This window comes from Piliocolobus tephrosceles, chromosome 4, assembly GCF_002776525.5.
Source record: "Piliocolobus tephrosceles isolate RC106 chromosome 4, ASM277652v3, whole genome shotgun sequence".
NCBI lineage: Eukaryota > Metazoa > Chordata > Mammalia > Primates > Cercopithecidae > Piliocolobus > Piliocolobus tephrosceles.
In genome coordinates this window covers 47683051-47705263 of record NC_045437.1, presented here as the reverse complement: position 1 = coordinate 47705263, position 22213 = coordinate 47683051, and the positions used below count along the sequence as shown (strand labels likewise).

General features: G+C 39.1%; 1 protein-coding gene across 1 annotated transcript in view; it reads left to right on the top strand.

Moving 5' to 3' along the window:
- The window catches only part of FCHO2 (FCH and mu domain containing endocytic adaptor 2), a 136818-nt gene extending 125899 nt beyond the window's left edge, over positions 1 to 10919 (top strand). The window contains exons 23-26 of the mRNA XM_023207961.1: positions 1599 to 1798; positions 2888 to 2952; positions 7989 to 8153; positions 8477 to 10919. Of these exons, the coding sequence (XP_023063729.1) occupies positions 1599 to 1798; positions 2888 to 2952; positions 7989 to 8153; positions 8477 to 8499 (453 nt within the window). The 3' untranslated portion in view covers positions 8500 to 10919. The remainder of the gene's footprint in view (positions 1 to 1598; positions 1799 to 2887; positions 2953 to 7988; positions 8154 to 8476) is intronic.
- The last annotated feature ends 11294 nt before the right edge of the window (positions 10920 to 22213 follow it).

Sequence of the window (22213 nt, the reverse complement as noted above, 5' to 3'; positions counted from 1 at the left end):
AACCTGTGGAAAGATGCTCCATGTTAGTAGTAATGAGAGCAGTAAATACTAAGATGATAATGAGGTATCAGTTTTAGCCCATCAGATTTACAAAAATGAAAGATCGCTTTATCCAGTATTTTAGGGTGTGATCACTTGTTAATAGGATGCAAGTAAAACCTCTTAGAAGGCAATTCTGTTAGATTGTTGAAAGATGTAACCTTTAATTCAACAATTCCACTTCCAGAAATCTTCAGAAATACACAATTGGATGAAGATAAGGCACAAAGGATATTCGCTGTAGCATTGTTTAGAAACCACCTAAGTATACACATCAGCAGAGGAAGAAATTAATTACTATAGCCATTAAAAAGAATGACAGGGATCTATGTTTGCATATGCCTGAAGAATCTGGAAGGATATATGCCAGAATTCCAAGGGATAAATTTCCTACTTTATATTTCTCTATCATTTGAGTTTTTAATAGGGTAATTTTATTGAAGTGGCTTATGTTTCTAGAAAATAAATACTTAAAGAATAAAAAAGTGCTGCCACTTAAATTGACTTAAAGTTTCTTACAGGTGTTGATGTATTCAACTGATGTGTGTTATTCAGTGCATGTAATTGCTGGGAGTAGGACAGGGAGACAGTAAAGATCAGTAATATTCTATGGGCTGGACTTTGTTGCTCTCACCTATAATACCAGTACTTTGAGAGGCCGAGGCGAGAAGAGTGCTTGAGTCCAGGAGTTCAAGACCAGTCTGGGCAATATAAAGAAACCCCATCTCTACAAAAAATGTAAAATTACCGGGTGTGGTGGTACAAGCCTGTAGTCCTAGCTAGAACGAAGGCTGAGGCGGAAGGATTGCTTGAGCCCAGGAGAGGCTGCAGTAAGCCTTGAGCATGCTGCTGCACTCCAGCCTGGGCAACAGAGTGACACCCTGCCTCAAAATAATAATCATAATATTCTATGTTAGAAAATGAGTGGTATGAAAAAAAGAAAAAGTATGAACTAAGGTAAGGAAGATTGTGAGAATACAGTTTTCAGTGTAAATTAAAACAGAGCAGTCAGAGTAGGTCTCCTTAGAAAGGAGCATTTGGACAAGGAGCTTAAGAGTTTGAAGGAATTATACTATTTACTATGAGTCATGTGATTAAACCTTTGAAGTTGGAAGTATTCTAATTCCAGGCTTGTGGTACTATGTAGTGGCGTTTTTCCTCAGTGTTCTAAATCTGAATTCTTATACTTTATGAAGAATCTTTGAATTCTGTGTTGAATGTTGGAAGATTCTCAAACTTTACATACATAAATAAGAATTCCTTGATAAAATGCTGATTTCTCTACCCTGTCCCTAAGCTGTTGAATCAGATTTTCTGCAGTTGAAGCTAAGGGAATGTGCATTATAAACAAGCACCACAGCAATTTTGATGTAGGTAGTAGTAGATTCAGACAATGAGAATGACCCTTACTCCTTTGAGAAGGGTCTGTTTCGCTCTGCCAACAGATAGTCCCTTCATTAGATATTTTTGATTCTGTACACTTACGTGTTCAAGTGTCTGTCATTAATATGACTTGTTAACTTTTCAGGCCAAAAACAATTGTTTTTTTCTCTTTAAAGGTATCATCAAATGGTATTCAGTCCACTCCTCTGAATCTTGCAACATACTGGAAATGTAGTGCTAGCACCACAGATCTTAGAGTGGATTATAAATACAATCCAGAAGCTATGGTGGCACCTAGTGTGCTTTCCAACATACAGGTGGTGGTACCAGTGGATGGAGGAGTAACGAACATGCAGTCCCTTCCCCCTGCAATATGGTAAATTAAACATATGTTTCTGAATTCCCACTAAATTTTTGTTGGAATCCCCAACTTCTAGAACCCAAGTTCTATAAGTTTTCTTAGACATTTGAACAGTTTTAGTACCTTTTTCCATAGAAACCATGCTGTAAAAGATGCGGTTCAGTTTACTAGTCAAACCATAGTAACGTTAATAAAAAATAAACAAAACTAGTTTTCTCTAAGTACCACCCAGACTTGAATGATTCCATACTAACTTTACTATTAGGCAAAGTGCTTGGCCTCTCTAAACTTCTTTTTTTTTTTCATTTAAAAAATACAAATAGGCTGGGCGCGGTGGCTCAAGCCTGTAATCCCAGCACTTTGGGAGGCCGAGACGAGCGGATCACGAGGTCAGGAGATCGAGACCATCCTGGCTAACACGGTGAAACCCCGTCTCTACTAAAAATACAAAAAACTAGCCGGGCGAGGTGCGGGCGTCTGTAGTCCCAGCTACTCGGGAGGCTGAGACAGGAGAATGGAGTGAACCCAGGAGGCGGAGCTTGCAGTGAGCTGAGATCCGGCCACTGCACTCCAGCCTGGGCGACACAGCAAGACTCCGTCTCAAAAAAAAAAAAAAAAAAAATACAAATAATTATTTTATGGATTAAATATAGCATCTGGCATATCTGTAGGAACAGGAACAGCTATCTAATTAGTGTTTAATAGTATTAGTTACTCCTATCTTTTAGCAGCTTCTCGTGTCCTCTTTGTTAGTATTAGTATAGACTAACCACTCTTTATATAGTTGCTTCATCATTTAATAACATGTGTCTTCCTCGACTGATGAAGGTACTGATCCCTATACACATTCCATTTTACTTTCTCTGACCAATAGGAATGAGAAGAATTACATAATTTGGTAAACTTCCATTAATTGAAAAAGATACAGCATTATATTTATTTATACTATATCATAAACACATTTTCACCAGTTAATACTACTTAAACTTAGCACTATATTTGTTGTAGTGAAAATATTTAAAATACACTTATTTATTGAGGTCCCATCCATGTATCAGGTACTATACTAGATACAAAACCTGAAGATATCTGTTCTTATTGCAGGAATGCAGAACAAATGAAAGCCTTTTGGAAATTGTCCAGTATTTCAGAAAAATCAGAAAATGGAGGTAAGTGTGTGCGTCGTTTTTTGTGTATAAAATGATGTCACTGAAAATGGATTTTTGTTTTTTTTTAAGGTGGAGTCTGGCTTTGTCGCTGGGCTGGAGTGCAGTGACACGATCTCAGCTCACTGCAACCTCCACCTCCCAGGTTCAAGCGATTCTTCTGCCTCAGCCTCCCGAGTAGCTGGGATTACAGGCACACACCACCACACCCAGCTAATTTGTGTGTGTGTGTGTGTGTGTGTGTGTGTGTGTGTGTGTGTGTATATTTTTTTTTTTTTTTTTAACTAGAGACGGGGTTTCACTATATTACCCAGGATGGTCTCCATCTCCTGACCTCGTGATCCACCCACCTTGGCCTCCCAAAGTGCTGGGATTACAGGCGTGAGATACTGCACCCAGCCAAGGGTGCACTGTTCCTGGAAGCACTGCAATACCTTTTTTAAGGGCATGTTCATTTAAAGTTTCCTTCTGGAATTTCATGCCCACAGTTCTAGAACTGACCACTAGGTGGAAGTTATTACCTTTAGTAAGAATGGACCAGCTGAGATTCAGAACACATTTGTTCCTGTAGATTATGTGTTCTCTGTAAGAAAAAGAATTTCTTTTGCCATAAGTTTATAAATATTATGTAAATACTTCTTATAAATTAAAAAAAAAGAACTCTCTGTTCCATGTAGGTAACCTGATAACTAATTAAAACTGATTTAACACAGTTTAGTTCATTCTGTTAATGGGATTATCCTGACCTCCCAGAAATCATGTAGAAGCTCCCAGACTTTAAAAAGCTGTTTGCCATCTCAGCACAGTGGTTCACACTTGTAATCCCAGCACTTTGGGAGGCCGAGGCAGGTGGATCACTTGAAGACAGGAGTTCAAGACCAGCCTAGCCAACATGGTGAAACCCCATCTCGACTAAAAATACAAAAATTAGCTGGACTTGGTGGTGCACGCCTGTAATTCCAGCTACTTGGGGGACTTAAGCATGAGAATCAGTTGAACCCAAGGAGGTGGAGGTTGCAGTGAGCTGAGATGGTGCCCCTGCACTCCAGCCTGGGTGATGGAGTGAGACTCTGTCTAAAAAAAAAAAAAAAAAAAAAAAGCCACTTTGCCTTTTCCATTTCTCTAAAAGAACCTTTTTCCTGTCCATTTCCCCCTATTAAAGCTAACTGTCAATAGCCTTCAATTTTCTGATGATGATTTTAAGGAGAAGCAAGTTATGCTTCTCTCACTAAGTGCATCTGTTTGTGTTCATAATGCCAAGGAAAAGGCTCTGTTAGCTGATCACTTCTATAACTCAACTTATAATAAGGATGTAATTCTCAGGACAGCCAAGTCTTTAACATTAGATAGTCTTATTTTTTCTTAATCAAAAGAGAATTCTTCTGCCTTCTTTTGAATGTATAATTTTAGTCTACAATAACTTTTCTGCTTCTTGTTTTCGTTTTTTTCTTTTTCTTTCTTTCTTTCTTTCTTTTTTTTTTTTTTTTTGAGATGGAGCCTCGCTCTGTTGCCCAGGCTGGAGTGCAGTGGCACGATCTTGGCTCACTGCAAGCTCCGCCTCCCAGGTTCAAGTGATTCTCCTGCCTCAGCCTCCCAAGTGTCTGGGGTTACAGGCGCCTACCACCACACCCGGTTACTTTTTGTATGTTTAGTAGAGACGGGGTTTCACCATGTTGGCCAGACTGGTCTTGAACTCCTGACCTCCCAAAGTGCTGGGATTACAGGCATGAGCCACCCTGCCCAGCCTAGTCACCAATAACTTCTCTATTTGATAGGTTTTTTTGGCTTTTCAAATGTTGCTGAGCTTTTTCTTTTTGAATATTTTGAGCGTAACATCATCAAAATATAAAACATATCAGTAGCTTTTATCATAGATATTTCTGTATAAAGGACCATAAACGTATCAGAGTTGTTTATTCATTTATACCTGCCATGCAGAATAAGACTTTTACTGGAGAGCCATACATTGGGTGAAATAACCAAGCAAATCTGCAGTTTCTTTTTTGCTGTTTGGTACTTACAGGTTGCCCATTTTCAGCTGGCCAACTGCATTGACTTTAACCCTAGCTATTAATATATAGCTTTTTGTGAGCCAAGCTGAAATTCCTACTTTAAATTGAAGTAAACCAGCAATCCGATTTGCATTAAGGGCTTATAACCAGTTTAGAAAAACAAAAGCATCTTTTTCCCCAATATAATGAAACTATACTATTGTAAATAATTACCAAGAAAGAAATTTCTTCTCTCAAAAATAAGACACAGGCTGGGTGCAGTGGCTCATGCCTGTAATCCCAGCACTTTGGGAGGCCGAGGTGGGCAGATCGTGAGGTCAAGAGATCAAGACCATCCTGGCCAACATGGTGAAACCCCGTCTCTACTAAAAATACAAAAATTAGCTGAATGTGGTAGCATGCGCCTGTAGTGTCAGCCGTTCAGGAGGCTGAGGCAGGAGAATCATTTGAACCCGGGAGGCGGAGGTTGCAGTGAGCTGAGATCATGCCACTGCACTCCAGCCTGGTGCAGAGTGAGACTCTGTCTCAAAAAAATAAGACACAAATTTTCTAACCAGATTTTAAGTTTCACTCTGCTGTTCAGGTATCAGGTGTTTCTGTGAGGAAATGGAAAAATCTTATAAACGCGGTTTTTGATGTGGTTAGTCAAGCCTTTAAAAAGAAATATCCAAGGCCAGGCATGTTGGCTCATGCCTACGATCTCAGCACTTTGGGAGGCTGAGGCAGGTGGATCATTTGAGGCCAGGAGTTGGAGACCAGCCTAGACAACATGGCAAAACCCTGTCTCTACTAAAAATACAAAAATTAGCCGAGTATGGTGGCACGTGCCTGTAGTCTCAGTTCCTCAGGAGGCTGAGGCACGAGACTAGCTTGAACCTGGGAAGCAGAGGTTTCAGTGAGCCAAGATTGTACCACTGTATTCCAGCTTGGGCCTTAGAGGGAGACGCTGTCTCAAAAAATAAATAAATAAATATCTAAATAAGAATGCTATAAAATAGGCTGGGCATGGTGGCTCACGCCTGTAATCCCACACTTTGGGAGGCTGAGGCGAGTGGATCATGACATCAGGAGTTCAAGACCAGCCTGACAAATATGGTGAAACCCTATCTCTACTAAAAATACAAAAATTAACCGGGCATGGTGGTGTGCGCCTATAATCCCAGATACTCAGGAGGCTGAGGCAGGAGAATCACTTGAACCTGGGAGGCAGAGGTTGCAGTGAGCCAAGATTGTGCTACTGCACTCCAGCCTGGGTGACAGAGTGAGACTCTTGTCTCAAAAAAAAAAAATTCTATAAAATAGAAATCTGTTTTCTGTTGCTAACTGTGTACTCAGAAGAGGTACAATAAATATTTCTAAGGTGATTGTCAAGGTTCTTGCTCTTGGCCTATGGTAGAACTTTTGCACAACCGAATTGCTTATCAAGAATTGTAGAAGTTTGAGGGCCTGGACAGTAATTAAGAATAAGGCAGCAGTTCATCTCCACTACTGATCTACACCTCCAGGCATAATAATACAAATTGGATCAATGTTGCAACACCTTGTTCTCCATTTCTCTGTGTAGTGTTAAACTTTTCTGTGCAAGGGATCACAGGATCTTACTGCTAGTACCTAGCATTTCTGTCCATTTGGTCTACCCAGAAACCTGGGAACCCTCCTAGACTCCGCCTTTCTCATTTCTTGATGCCAACTCCTAAATATCTTTCAAATAACTTTCTTAATATCTTTCCTTTTTATTAGCCCTAGTTTAGGTCCCCCTTTTCTATCATCTAGAGTCCTAAACTGTTTTGACTTGCATCTTGTGCTTCTCTTTGTTTTTGAGACACTAATCTGAAATGTTCTTGTCTTCCTTATCTTTGGTTATTTCCAATGGTTACATCATGAATTTCTTACCATGGCCTGGCTCGTACTACCACTCTAGTCTCATCTGCCACTCCCCTCTACCTGTATCCTGTTCTCCAGCTAATCTGATATAGATGCTATTTCCTTAAATGCATCATGCTCTCTCTGTCTCTGTATCTTTGGTAACTTCTGCCTAAAATACACACCATCATCCCCACCACCATTTATAATTTTCAGCTGAGATAGGTGCCTTTGTGCCTGTGGCTCCTCAGAGCTCCTTTACAGCATTTATAATATTCATTATAATTATTGGTATACTGTTCCTGCCATTCCATTAGACTGAGGTATACTGAATAAATGGTGATGATATCAGAAACAGAACACCTCAGAAATATCTACTTGGCATTATGTTAGACCAATAAAATTTTAAAAAGAAAAGTGAATAGAATATAGCAATGTTATACAACTTTTCCCAAACATAGTTACCTTTCCATCTTTACTTCTTCCACTACTCAGTAGTCATTTCTTTTTTAACTTCATGCCACCTTATCCCTCCTAGGGTTTTTCTCTGGGCTGTCCTCAATTACTTCCGTCTTCTCTTTTGACTTGCCTCAACATGCATATAGCATAGGAGTCCAGTAGTAAACATCTCTGAAGATTAGTATTGAGTCAAGGAAAAGTATGGGTTACTTACTTAATGAAAATTCGGGCCGGGTGTGGTGGCTCAAGCCTGTAATCCCAGCACTTTGGGAAGCTGAGGCGGGCGGATCATGAGGTCAGGAGATCGAGACCATCCTGGCTAACACGGTGAAACCCCGTTTCTACTAAAAATACAAAAACTAGCTGGGCGAGGTGGCGGGCGCCTGTAGTCCCAGCTACTCGGGAGGCTGAGGCAGGAGAATGGCGTAAACCCGGGAGGTGGAGCTTGCAGTGAGCTGAGATCCGGCCACTGCACTCCAGTCCGGGCGACAGAGCAAGACTCCGCCTCAAAAAAAAAAAAAAAAAAAAAAAAATTCATATTCACTAAAAAATATGTGATTTGGAAACAGGATAATGATTTGTTTACTGTGCACATCTAATGAATGTAGCACAGGACTGATGTAGTTTAGCTTACTTGCTCATTTGATTCTATTTTGTGTAAAATGTATTTTACCCAGTGTAAGTGCTTTATTCTTTGCTTTGTAGGTTCTGGGTCCCTCCGAGCAAAATTTGATCTTTCAGAAGGACCTAGTAAACCCATGACACTTGCAGTGCAATTCCTCAGCGAGGGAAGTACCCTTTCAGGAGTAGATTTCGAACTTATAGGCACTGGCTATAGACTTTCCTTAATAAAGAAGCGATTTGCTACTGGTAAGTTAGGAGATTTCAAACTTTTTAATGTACATGGGAAACATTTGTATTCTAACAGTTACTGAAAAACTGTCAAGCAATTTATAATCTAAAGACATGGAAACTTTTCTTTAACCCTTGGTACAAGGTGCCAGGTAGAGACACACCTGAGAGAGAGAGAGAGAGAGTACTTACAGTCAGTATAGCTGAACACCTGTTATCTGATTCTAATGTATTGTAAATAGCAGATGGGAACTAGAGTTTTGTATTGGTAACCACAGTGGAAAATGTCCTTAGAGTGCATTTGAAATTGTAATTGCAAAGGTCTGCTTGGTGTTTTTCAGGACGATACCTGGCGGATTGTTGATGGACCTGGGAAAGTGGTTTGGCTTCAGGGAGTACAAACCTGCCATTCTGCATTATCTGTTCTTTCCAAACACTATTTTGACTTGTATGATGTCTTTCAAACTTAGACATATTTGAGAGCTGACTACAAACATTAAATCGCACTTTCAAAGTGAGTCATTGAAAGAAATAGTACTGAAATGATTCTCTATGTTGTAAATGATCAACTGCAATATTCAGGAAGCACATTTATTCATATTCTCAGTAAAAATGAAGTTTTTGTAGGTTTAATTTTTAAATTATTTCCAGTGTCTATGTTGACAAAAGGGTTATAGTGTAATAGTAGGCCTAAAATTTCAGGAGAGCAAGCACAAAGTAATTTAGCTTTCCATAAATTTTTAGAGTCAGAGATAACTTTGAAATTTCATAAGTTTGATATTCAGTGGATACAAATAGAACGTGAATTCCAAGTTTTGGGGAATGTTAACTCAGAACACTCAATCAAATTGAGTTATGTGCCATAAGGTAATCAGACCAGAGTCCAAGTTGTATGCAAAAAATCTATAATTTGATTCTCATAAACATTAATAAAGTATAAGTGATGTTTTAAATGATTTTTAAAAAAATTCTCAAGTGCAATGTGTTTTAAAATAAGCTTGCAAATGACAGCAGAGACATTTACTTCTGCAGTTAGTTAACTTTATAGAAGTTGTGATTTTTTTGATGAATTAATGCTGTAGATTTAATTTATTTTTATATGGAATTGCATAATGTGTGCCTTTTAAAACAATAACAAAAGCCAGAGATGTGCCTATACAGTTTGTGTTCATTAATGTGCCTCACTTTTTCTCAGTCTGAATCTTCTGTTCAGAATCTTACAGTGATCAAGCATTTTTATAAGATACTTGCAATTTTTGTAAATATTTTTGGCCTGCAACTGGGAAGGGAATTCAGAGTCATAAAGCATAACTTAAGAATCCTGGCTCACTTCTTTGGTGATACACTGTAGCCACTAGAAAGAGAAGTATAAACCCAATGGCATGTGTTTACAGGAAGAAAAATTACCTTCAGATACTTGACATTAACCTCATCAAAAGTGTGTGAATTTTAAAACAAATTCTAAAAAACTATAGTGCTAAATTGGTAACTGGTATTTGAACTCTCAATTTAGCATTTTCCTTGACACTTTATCATTGAAAATGTACTCATTTATTTACTGATTGTGTTGTGAACATGAGTTTTATGGTATTTTGTGAGGAATGCATTTTTTAAAAGATTAATTTTAGAAACAGAAGGAGAAGCACTGCCATTTGTTTTTATTTCAACAATTGGAAAAATTACCAATATATACATTTTAATTATTCAGTTTCTACTTCATAAAAGTAGGAAAATTATTTGAAGTGATGTATTTGGTTAAACATTTCGAAAAATAAACTACCAGTACTAAATAGTAAGAAACCTAACTTTAATAGCAAATCTTGATGAATTGAAGAAATAAAATATTTTGGATGAGGCTTCATAATTTACAAATGGGAATTTCATTTATAATGGTAAATATGAGTGTCCTTTATTTGCCTAGTAGAAGTGATAAATTGTGTTATATATGATAATTTATATAAAACCACTAATTGTTCCATTAAGCTTCACAGAAAATAAAACCTCTATTACTAGACATTTATGTAACATCTTGCTATACTAAATACAGCAGAAAATCTACTCTTTAGCAATATATAACACAGTATGTGCTTTTTATATATTCAATGTTAGCCCGTCTGAATTTAGATTTGACTAAAGCAGCACATAATTTGCTAAAACGCTGATCTTTACTAAATAGTGAGCAAAATTAGAAATTCTAACTCTTATTTTGTGCTCTTTTAAATGCCAATTACAGTCCCTTACTGGAATTCTAACTGTAATCTGCTTCGCAATCAAACTGCTTTTATTGGGCAGTCAATATTTTATTATTAGAATTCAGACACTGTTCTTACCGTGTTTGTTTTTAATCAAGTGTTACCTAAAAATGTACAAATTAGTGTAATGGTTAAACTTCTGCACTTTCTTAATTACCACAGTCTTCATACCAAGTATTGAGTACAGGTTACAATTTTGAAGCCATATGAGTTTATATTGATTTTTTTTTTCATTTAAAAATCCACTAATGGTGTGAAAGAGACCAGTAGATTTTCAATGGGAAATGTACCTAGCAAGCTGGTTCTTGCTTATGTATAGTGATAAACTTTGTAGCTGCCTCTTTAACCAAGAATTTGTAAACATAACTCTAACAAATGTGAGTTTTTAAGGATTGTTATTTACTACTTTGGATTGTAATTAGAACAATGCACATCTGTCTTCCAAGATTTTGTAAATATTTTTGATTTTTTTCATTAAATGTAAATTTTACATAAAAGTTGTGCTCTTAATAAACATGTAATATATAATTTATCAGTTGATCTATGTGTCTTTGTACTTGATGGTAATAGCTATGTCATCAATGTTAGGACAAGGCAAGCTGGCCAAGTAATTGGTTTTTAACTTTGTACTACTGTTTGAACAGACATACAGAGAGAACTGTTATTTATTGGTTATATAGAAAACTTCATTTGGAGTATATCCCAAAAGTGTCAAAATTGGTTAACAAGGGATTTTTTAAATATATTTTAAGATATATTTAAATCGATGTTACATTTTAGCAGAGACTTTCTTCCTAACCAATTGCTCAGGAACACAGTCTCAGACAGTTCAAAAATCATAGTGTTCCAAAGAATTATTTAAGAGAAGCCTCCCAAAACAGTAGATTTAAGAAGGAGCAAATGAAGGAAATTAGAGAAGAAAGAATTTATCCTAACTATTGAAAATTTTGGGCTGGGTGTGGTGGCACATGACTGTAATCCCAGCACTTTGGAAGGCCAAGGTGGGCAGATCACATGAGGTCAGGAGTTCAAGATCAGCCTGGCCAGCGTGGTGAAACCGTGACTACCAAAAAATACAAAAATTAGCTGGGCATGGTGGTGTATGCCTGTAGTCCCAGCTACTCGGGAGGCTGAGGTAGGAGAATTGCTGGAACATGGGAGGTGGAGGTTGCAGTGAGCCAAGATTGTGCCACAGCACTCCAGCCTGAGTGACCAAGTGAGACCCTGTCTCAAAAAGAAAAAAAATTGCCCATCTGTGTTAGAAAAGGAACAGCTTAATTTATCTAAGTAGGCCAGGGCAGAGGAACCTGTAGAAAGGTCAGATGGCACTCACCATTCATACCATATGCCCATCATTGTTTTCTTCCTTTTTCCCCTTCATCCCATTCCCACCTCTGTTAGACTAAATGATGCTAGCTGCTGCAATAACTAAACACAATACTTCCTACATTGCTCTTATCACAGTCATAAGTAGGTTTGAGGAGGAGTTCTGCTCCATATAGTAATTCAGGCACCCAGGCTCTTTCCGTTCTGTGATTCTGCTTAAAATCTTCATCTGCTGGCCAGCAAAAGATTAGATGGGAAAGAGCAAAGATTAGATGGGAGTTTTTGTGGGCCAGGCCCAGAATTGGCATCATCACTTCTGATCATATTCCAGGATTTGATCTTGTGGCTCCAATCAACTGCAAACAAAGATGGGAAATGCAGTTTGGTTTTGTGTCCAGGAAGAAAACGGGGTTCCGATAAACATACAGTAACCCTCTGCTATGTACCCCACCCCTTCTCCATTTTGTTCCTTTTTCCTAATGTTCTTTGTTCCTTTTTCCTAATGTGCATTTAATGGTTTCAGTGGCTCTCAGTATTAAACGTTTTTTCCATGACTTCTTACTATATGTACGTATTTTATCCATATTTTAAAATAATTATTTCCATACTCCTCCTAATGATCCTTTCTGAATGAAAGGATCATTTGTGATAACTCAGAAATCATTGGTTATCTTTTTTAGCGTGAGTGTTTTATCAGTAATGTTTTTAGCCTCAAGTAACAGAAACAGAACTAAGAATGGTTTAAACCAGCAGCACCAACCTTTTTGGCACCAGGGACCTGTTCTGTGGAAGACAGTTTTTCCATGGATGAGGTGGTGTGGGGAGATAGTTTCAGGATGAAACTGTTCTACTCAGATCATCAGTCATTAGTTAGATTCTCATAAGGAGCGTATAACTTAGATTCCCTTACATGCGCAGTTCACCATAGGGTTCACGTTCCCATCAGAATCTAAGGCTGCTGCCGATCTGACAGGAGGCAGAGATTAGAGGGTAATGCTCGCTCACCTCCTGCTGTGCAACTTGGTTCCTAACAGGCCACAGACCACTACCAGTCCATGGTCTGGAATTTGGGGTCCCCTGGTTTAAACAAAGGCATATTTTTTTCATATCACAGTACAAGTTACCTCTTGTCATTGGCCAAAACAAGTCATTCAGCCTTTCTTTATGGTTGGAGTATGGCAGCCATAGCTCCAGACTGTATGTTTACATCAACAGCTAGGAGGGACACTTCCAGTATGCCTGTCTGTTTTTTGTACGAAGAGTAAAAGCTTTTCCAGAAGGTCCCAGCACATTTCTGTTTACATTCTGTTGGCCACAATTATGTAAGGCAGAGAAACAAGTAGTCTTCGTAATGAAGGTGGGTCAAGGAGAAGGGGCTAGGAATGACTGCAAGTGAGCTGGCCAGCAGTCAGACACACAATTTCTGCTGGTACAAGCAAGTTTCCATATAATATATTGCCAAGCAACTCTTTGCACCTATCCCAATCAACTTTTTAATCCAGTTTTTAAACTGTGAACTCAGCAATGAGCAGGATGAACTGTAAGCATTCAACTTTTTGTCATTAGGAATGGTAATATCTGGTATAGCCTTTCTGACAACAATTTGAATCCAAAGTCTTTAAAAATTTTTTTAAATCTATATGTCATGTAAACTAGTAATTTACTTGGGAATTTGTCCTAAGAAAATAATGAGACATAAGCAAAATTATGTATGCAAAGATGTTTATTGCAACATTGTTTATAGTATGACAAAATTGAGAGGGTTGGCTGAGTTGATAACTCCCATATGGTGAAATACTATGCGGCTTTGAAAAGTAATTGTGAAGATCCACAGTCACTGATATTGAGATCCTGCCACAATATTATTAAATGGTAAAAGGTAATATGCCATTTTTGTTTTTAAAAGTGCATGCATCAGGCCAGGCACAGTGGCTCATGCCTGTAATCCCAGCACTTTGGGAGGCCAAGGCGGGCAGGTCATTTGAGGTTAGGAGCTCAAGACCAGCCTGGCCAACATGGTGAAATCCCATGTCTACCAAAATCACAAAAATGAGCCGGGCATGGTGGCGCATGCCTGTAATCCCAGCTACTCAGGAGGCTGAGGCAGGAGAATCACTTGAACCCATGAGATGGAGGCTGCAGTGAGCCGAGATCGGTGCCGCTGCACTCCAGCCTGAACAACAGAGTGAGACTCCATCTCAAAAAAAAAAAAAAAAAGCATACATCTAGAGTAAAAATGTTTGCAAAAGCATTCACCAAGCTGTTATAATCTATAGGTGGTGGGATTTTTATTTTTAACAATATGTTTGGTGTTATCTAAATTTTTTAATAATTAATATATATTACATCTACAATTATAAACTATGTATTTTGAAAAATAGTTGCATAAATAGAGTGCAAGTTGAACTTTCTCTTGATGCACAAAGATCTCTTCACATGAGGATCTTCTTATTTTGATTATTGCCTTGCCCTTACATGGTCCTACCAATATAGCTAGGTTTTTTGGTTGGTTGGTTTTGTTAGTTAATGTATGAAGTAGATTCCTGATTTAATTTTTATTCTTTTTGGTGTCAAAGCCAAATGTCATATTTTGTTTTCCCTAAGTGAATACAGGATCAGTTCTTTTTTTCTGGGAATATATTTTGCCCAAATTACTCTCTTAAGAAAAGCGTCGGCCGGGTGCGGTAGCTCACGCCTGTAATTCTAGCACTCCGGGAAGCTGAGGTTGGCAGATTGCCTGAGCTCAGGAGTTCGAGACCAGCCTGGCCAACATGGAGAAACCCTTTCTCTACAAAAAATACAAAAACCTGGGCATGCTGATGCAGGCCTATAGTCCCAGCTACTCCAGAGACTGAGGCATGAGAATCACTTTCACCCAGGAGGCAGAGGTTGCAGTGAGCCGAGATCATGCCACTTCACTACAGCCTGGGTGACAGAACAAGGCTCTGTCTCAAAAAAAAGAAAAATGTGATCCAGAGAAGTGACAGAGGGTAGCTTTTGGCAAAATTAAGAGCCTTTTAAGTTCAGAACCTTAATGTCATCACATACTCAGTGAATAGTGACTGTTTACACCATTGAAATTCCCAAAAAAAGTAACCTAAAGAGTGATGAGCCTGCAACAAAGATTAGGTTATTTGGTTTTTCCACCTTTTGTCAATAAAATATTTCCATTAGTTGAGAAACTTACTGAGTGAATTTCAAGTTTTTCAGGAAGTGTAAAGGCATACTTTGAAACCATCTTCATGCTATTTGCATGAAGCATATTTCAGTATGAGAGGCAACCAGGGTACCTGCTTGAGGTAAGGTGACCTTTAAGGTTGGTGATTGACTGTATACATCAGAATCATAATCCTGTCAATGCAAAATTGCAGTTGCTTGCTTTACTTCCTTTTGGCCTGAGTTGATGGCACCCACAATATTTAGAAGTTCTGGGATCTTTGACCCCAGGCACCTCCCCACTCAGAGATGGAGAGTCCCCTCGAGGTACCAGCTCATTAGGAGGAAGTCAGTGAGTAATTCACAATTTAAACATTGCACACATCTGCAAAGTAACTATGATCAGTAATGACCTCTTTCCCACCCAGTTTTTCAGGATGTACGGGGCTTCAAAGGCAAACACAGAAGCCCAGATTCTTTTCTTTAAGAGGGCTTACAATGATGGACTGCATGTACGACGGTGGTCCCAGACTGTATATCTCTAATACAAAAGTTAAAATCTAAAACTATAGCCAAAATAATTACTTAAAGGATACACAATAAAAAGTGTAAATTTTTTATTGAACAAAATGTGGAGTTGGTAATAAAATGTATTTTTTTTTTGTATGTAATAAGATCAAGTTGTTTTCAGCTTGAAAAGCAGGAGGGCATTACAAATTAGATTCATATATATGAGCAGATTTTTTTTCTCCTGAAAGAAAACAAGTCATATGAAATATGTGAAACATAGAGGATTGCTAATAACTACTAAAAATAGAAATTTGGTTTGTAGGCAGACTATGAGAAAGACAAGACATACCTATGTGCTTCCTGAAATCTTTGGGCAGCACATATTATGTGGGAATTTTAAAATACCGGTATCTTCAAGTTCAGTAATTACTGTAGCCTTCACCCATCCCAAAGCATGCATATTTTATGACTTAAATACATTTTTCAGATATTTTCTACTTTGCTATAAAAGTCTTGGAAATGTCAACCTCTGTTTATTTTTTCATGTGAATAACTGCAAAACCTCTGCATCACCTAGAATTGCTTAGAGCATTCAAGGAAACATACCTAGATATCTGCTATATTATTAGTGTCTTTGAGGTCAGCTTCCGAAAAGAAACTGTAGAATATCCATTTTCCCTAATGAGGCGTTAAAGTGCCGGTCAGCCAGTAGGACTGACTCCCACAGATAAGCTTCTGCCTCTTAAGCACCAAAGTTTGTTTTGTTTTGAAGGCGGAGTCTCACTTTGTTGCCCCGCCTAGAGTGGATCACAGCTCATTGTAACCTCAAACTCCTAGGCTCAAGCAATTCTCCCCTGCCTTAGCCTCCTGAGTAGCTGAGAATGCAGGCATGTGCCACCACGCCCAGCTATTTTTTAAAATATTTTGTAGAGATGAGGTCTCACTATATTGTCAAGGCTGGTCTTGAACTTCAGCCTCAAGAAATCCTCCACCTCAGCCTCCCAAAATGCTGGGATTATAGGTGTGAGCCACTGCACCCAGCCAAGCACCAAGATACTGTGGGTGATAGGTACCATGCAGTGCCCTGTGAAGATTTTTAACTGAAAATATTTATGTCAAACTATGACGCAAGTAGGCTCTGCCTTCACAGCTAAGTAAGCTTTTTATAATCCTCTGTTAATTTGCAATTTTAAACCCACCACTCATTGTTATTCCTTTCAACTGCAAAAAAAAAAAAAAAAGCCACTTCCTTGTTTAGGAGCAAAGGTGACATGAATACCGCTGTTTGGCTATGCCCTTGTGGTTCTAGAAATGTTAACAGTCATCTGAAAGCACAGGTCTCTCTCTAAGTCATGAGGTTTAAACACATAGCTCACTGTTACTGGGTACAGTTGAAGGACATCTTTTAAATGTGAAATGACTACTTAGCAAAGTGGCTATTTCATGAAAAACGTGGCAGTCCTCACCCTTAGTCATCCTAGCTGTGGCTGGTAAGAGTTAGGAAATGATCAGCTCTGAGGGGCAGGCCTGTTGTTGGGTCATTCCCAATTTGGATATGTGAACACCTTAGCTTGCCTTCTGTGGTTAGTGCTAAATGTAAAATTGGCTCTAACATGCTAAATTGTACAGACATAACTTTTATGAATCTCCTAGGGAAGTGTTTATAGAGACAATGCCAGGAAGCTGCCTTGAAGATTGGCAGAGGCATATCTAGCCTTGGGCTGACCTAATGTCCAGCGACTGTGTCTCTAAGAATTTACCTGATGAAGAAGCTACCTCATGTATATATGTGGAGAGAGAGAACGTAGGTTCCCCATCAGGTAAATTCTTAAGAGATACAGTCGCTAGACATTAGGTCATATATAGCAGGTCACTGGCTGGACATTTATACTTCTCTTTTACTGCAGCTATATCTATATTTACAGTTTGTGTTTTAAGTGGATACTTTTCTCAGGTATCTTTCAATTATGAGAGAAATAAGTCTGATTATAAAGGGTATAGGAAACTGGAGATAGTCCAAGATCGTATGAAAATAAACTCATTACAACTTTGGGGTTTGTAATGGGAAGTCAGGTTTGCTAATGATCTGTGAAGTTGTACAAGTATTTTCAAGATGCTTTTTTCCATCTTTCAGTCCTGGTTGGAGTCATAAACTGCACAGTTGGCTAGGCAAGAATATAAAAAACATGAGCTGATTTTATTTTTCTGTCTCCAGACCAGTGAGGTAGCAGCATCTGATAGACACGCACCCAGCCTATCAGCAGAGTATGTTCTTAGCTGAAGCCATTATATTTTCTACCTGGTCACATCTAGCTGAGCCAGCAGAAGCTGATCAGGAGCCACTACATAGATCCCTAAGGGCAATGGGGAGCTGTGGATACACCCCACTGCCATCCAGAGATCCTGTGTGCAGAGAAGTTGATAGAACTGATTGCCTGGAGGACTGCAGGATCTGGGGCTGTCACTTCCCCTAATTTTCCTGGACTGCAGAAATGCAGTCTCTGAGACAGCTCCACCCTACCAACCCCTCAACTCCTGTGGCAACCAGCAACCAACTACACAATGACTTGCAGCAGAATACATACCCTACTGTTCAGGACTGTGCAGGATAGAAGTGGCATGCAGCTTCCTGTTAGACTAGTTCTTCCTCTCCTCCATTCACTTGTAGGCATCCTCCTTTTATAAGGGAGGATAAAGACATATAAACCACATTGTTGTTGCCTTCAAGAATTCAAGATCAAGTAGGGGAAATAGGCAAGATAGTATTTATTTCACTTTATACAGTTGGATTTTATGTATGTTGTAAAAGTTTCAATCTTTTTAAATTATGTAGGTAGTGTGTGAATATATCAATTAAACTATAAGAGTACGTGTGTGCCAGAGGAATAGGAGTGGTTCCTCACAACCCCTCTTTTGAATGTTCCTCACAATCTCTTCTCACTGCTCTCTCTGCTGCTGGATGCCCCCTCTACTTTCAACCTATCCTGAAAGTTATGACCTTGCTTATAGAATTGGGTAAAAAGCCCACAATCTGTCAGCAAAGGATTTCCAAAGTATTATCCCTCTGACTTTTCCAAGTAAGTTTCTCATATTTCTCCTAACCTCATCAACTGTGTGCCTAAATCATCTGATTATTAATTTCAAAGCACTCTTTAAAGCTCTGACCTTTGCCCAGTATGGTCTCCCCTCCACCTGGAATGTCTGCCATTCTCCCTCTCCTCCATTGCTGACATTCAAAATCCTACCCAAGAAGAATCCTATTTTAAAATAGAGTAAAAATAATGCTACCCTCTTCTCCCCTTCAAAATTTTCCCAGTGACAACAATGAGAAACAGAAATGCAAATTTCCCCTTTGGCAAAACTAGAGGACATTTGTAACTAAAAGTCTCAAAACATAACAAAGGGCTCTCAATGCAATGATAGTCAAACAGAACGTGAGAATATCCTCAGAGTCCTCCTGTGGGCTCTAGTGAATGAAAGTTAGCTGTTCCCCTTCTTAACTAACAGGTGAAAGCAAACATCTCAAATGAGAAGGATGCCTTTGGGAATGTAGGTGCAAGTCCCAAACAAAGCCAGTGATACATGGTTCTCCAAAAATAGGTGACTATTCTGAGGGGCAACACCAAAAAACTGTTTAGATCCATGAGAAGCAAGTGCCTTGGTATCAAGAGTTTCTCTGGACCTGATTTGTCTCCAAGATAATGCAAGGGCAGAAGAATCAAATGTGAAGTCACATATATGAGCTATATTTGCAGGGAAGGGTCCACCTGAGGAACTCTACAGTCACTATCTTTGTTGACTTGGGAGGAGTAAAGCCCCAAAAAAGTAACTCACATTTTACTTAGTGTCACAGGAGAATTCCTATATGTCCTAGAACATAGGTATGTCTTCTCCCCACACAGAACTCCTAAAAATAGCTTTCCCATGAAGCACTCCCATTACCCAAAGATGAGTAATGATCTTAAATGTCTATATAGTAATAGTTAAACAAAAAGGGGAGAGGACAAATATTTAGAAACATGATATGGAAAAACAAATGGCAGATGAAGTATATTCACTAGAAATATGTTTCCATGGAGCACATGAAAAAGTACACCACTAAAACTACAAATTTAAAATTTTGATGAAGCAATTGCCTCCACAAAACAAGAACACAAAGAAGACATGCAAGAACTCATGACAAAAATAGCAAGAAAATAAATAAAAAATAAGCTGGCAGAGTTAAGGGGAGAAGTTGAAAGGGTCCTCGTAGGAAATTGTTGAAGCCGTGCATGAGCAACTGCAGACAAGCAGAATGAAATTATTATTTATGTCAGAAGTCAGTCATGTAAATTTATTTCTTGGTTCAGCATTATGATTGCCAGGACCTGTAACGTGCTGTACTTGAATTCTCATCTGGCTGGCCTGTGTTGTCTGTATTCCATTTTTGTCTGGCTTCATCAGGGTCACTAGATCTTGTTGGATGACTGCTGGCCTGGTTTCTCTTTCATCTTCAGCTTTGACATGGGACCTCCTTGTTCCATCTCTCATTTCCTCTCATTAGTAGTATCTCATCTCATGTCATCCTTCAGGCAGCAGACATTTATTGAGGGTCAGGCCAGCCAGATACTCTCAAAATCAGACATATCTCTACTGTCATAGTGCTTATAGTTTAATGAGGTACACAGATATATATATACACACACACATATATATATACATATATACATATATATACACACACACACAGAATTATATTGTTGGGGGGTGGTAACTGGTAAGGAAAAAATTTTTTTAAAAGAGAGAATTCATCATTTAAGCTGCCAGTACTTCTCAGTTTAAATGAAGCAACCAGGTCACCTAAGAGCAGATTTTCCTTGTTTTGGAAGAATCTCCTGAGAAATCCCTCTTGTCTGTATAAACTGTAAGAGCAGAAAGCCCCCTCCGCCTAGGAGAAGTTGTCATAGGAACGGGGCTGGGTTGACTTGGCTTGATTAGGCTGTACTACCTAATCTTTTGGAATGCAGAGCTCTGAGGGCTCTGGGAAGAGGCTGAGCAGACATGTATAAAGGCCAAAGAGATGTCATCCCCCAACCACAAAGAGAGCCCTGCTGGGTGCAGTGAGGTTCCAACTTTTCAGATGACCTCACAAATAATTTTAAAAATCTGTGTACCCTTTTGCTCATTTTAAAGTTGACATGTAAAATTTTCATCATAAATTAAAATAGAAAGGATTTATATTCATGGTATGGTGTAAATACTGTCATTTTAAACTAAAATGTGCATCACTTTTGAAGATGCTCAATGGGATAGAAATATATCAGTGATTTGACACTCACTGTTAAATGTCCATTATTTAAAATTCTGCAGCCTAAGTGTGATATTGTGCAAGCGCTACTTAGGTTAAACTGTAACCCAGGTAAGCTAGATGTTAATAAAACTACTGAGAACAAAGTATTGGGTTAAGAGAGACTTTATTTCTTTGAGCATTCTGCAAACCAAGGAGATGCAGCCTTCAATACAAAAGAAAGATGTGCTCTGCCAGAACGAAGAAAGGGGATGTCCTTTATAGAAAAAGTTGCTGGCTGGGTGTGGTGGCTCAAGCATGTAATCCCAGCACTTTGGGAGGCTGAGGTGGGAGTATCGCCTAAGTCCAGTTCAAGACCAGCCTGGGCAACATGGCAAGACCCTCTCTTTACAAAATTTTTAAAAATTAGCTGAGTGTAGTGGTGCATGCCTGTAGTCCTAGCTACTTGGGAGGTTGAGGAAAGATTGCTTGAAGCTGAGGAAATAAAGGCTGTAATGAGATGTGATTACACCACTGCACTCCAACCTGGGTGACAGAGCAAGACTGTCTTAAAAAAAAAAAAGTAAAGAAAAATTTTCACCCAGGTTTCCACTCCAGTCTGTTATGCAAATGATAGATACAAGCTCTCCTAGTTCTTTGTTGTTATTGCTGTTGTTTGTTTTTGAGACAGATTCTCGCTCTGTCACCCAGGCTGGAGTACAGTGGCGCCACCTCAGCTCACTGCAACTTCCACCTGCCCGGTAGAGGAGAATCAAGCGATTCTTGTGCCTCAGCCTCCTGAGTAGCTGGGACTAGAGGAGAGCGCCACCATGCCTGGCTATTTTTTTGTATTTTTAGTAGAGATAGGGTTTTGCCATGTTGCCCAGGCTCGTCTCGAACTGCTGAGCTCAGGCCATCTGCCTGCCTAGGCTTCCCTAAGTGCTGGGATTACAGGTGAGAGCCAGAGCACCCAGCCTGTTTTGTTTTCTGAGACAGAGTCTTGCTGTGTCACCCAGAATGGAGTGCAGTGGTGTGATCTCAGCTCATTGCAATCTCTGCCTCCTGCGTTCAAGCAATTCTTGTGCCTCAGCCTCCTGAGTACCTGGATCATAGGTGTGCACCACTATGCCCAGCTACTTTTTGTATTTTTAGTAGAGACTGGGGTTTTGCCATATTGGCTAGGCTGGTCTCAAACTCCGGGCCTCAAGTGACCCGCCAGCCTCGGCCTCCCAATGTGTTGAGATTACAGGCGTGAGCCACCGTGCCTGGCCTTGGATATTTCTTTTTAAAGGCGTTTTAAAAGCTCTCCTGGTTCTATTTCATTGATGTTAAGATTGACCAGGCTGGTCCAAAGGTAGTGAGTTATTTCAATTGATTGTTCACAGTCAATTACAGATCAAACTCTTGTTATACTCTTCCCTCCTTCTCACTACTACAGTTGACTAATGAAAGAAAGAAAGAAAGAAAGAGGAAAGAAGAAAGAAAGAGAGAGAAAGAGAAAAAGAAAGAAAGAGAAAGAAAGAAAGAAAGAAAGAAAGAAAGAAAGAAAGAAAGAAAGAAAGAAAGAA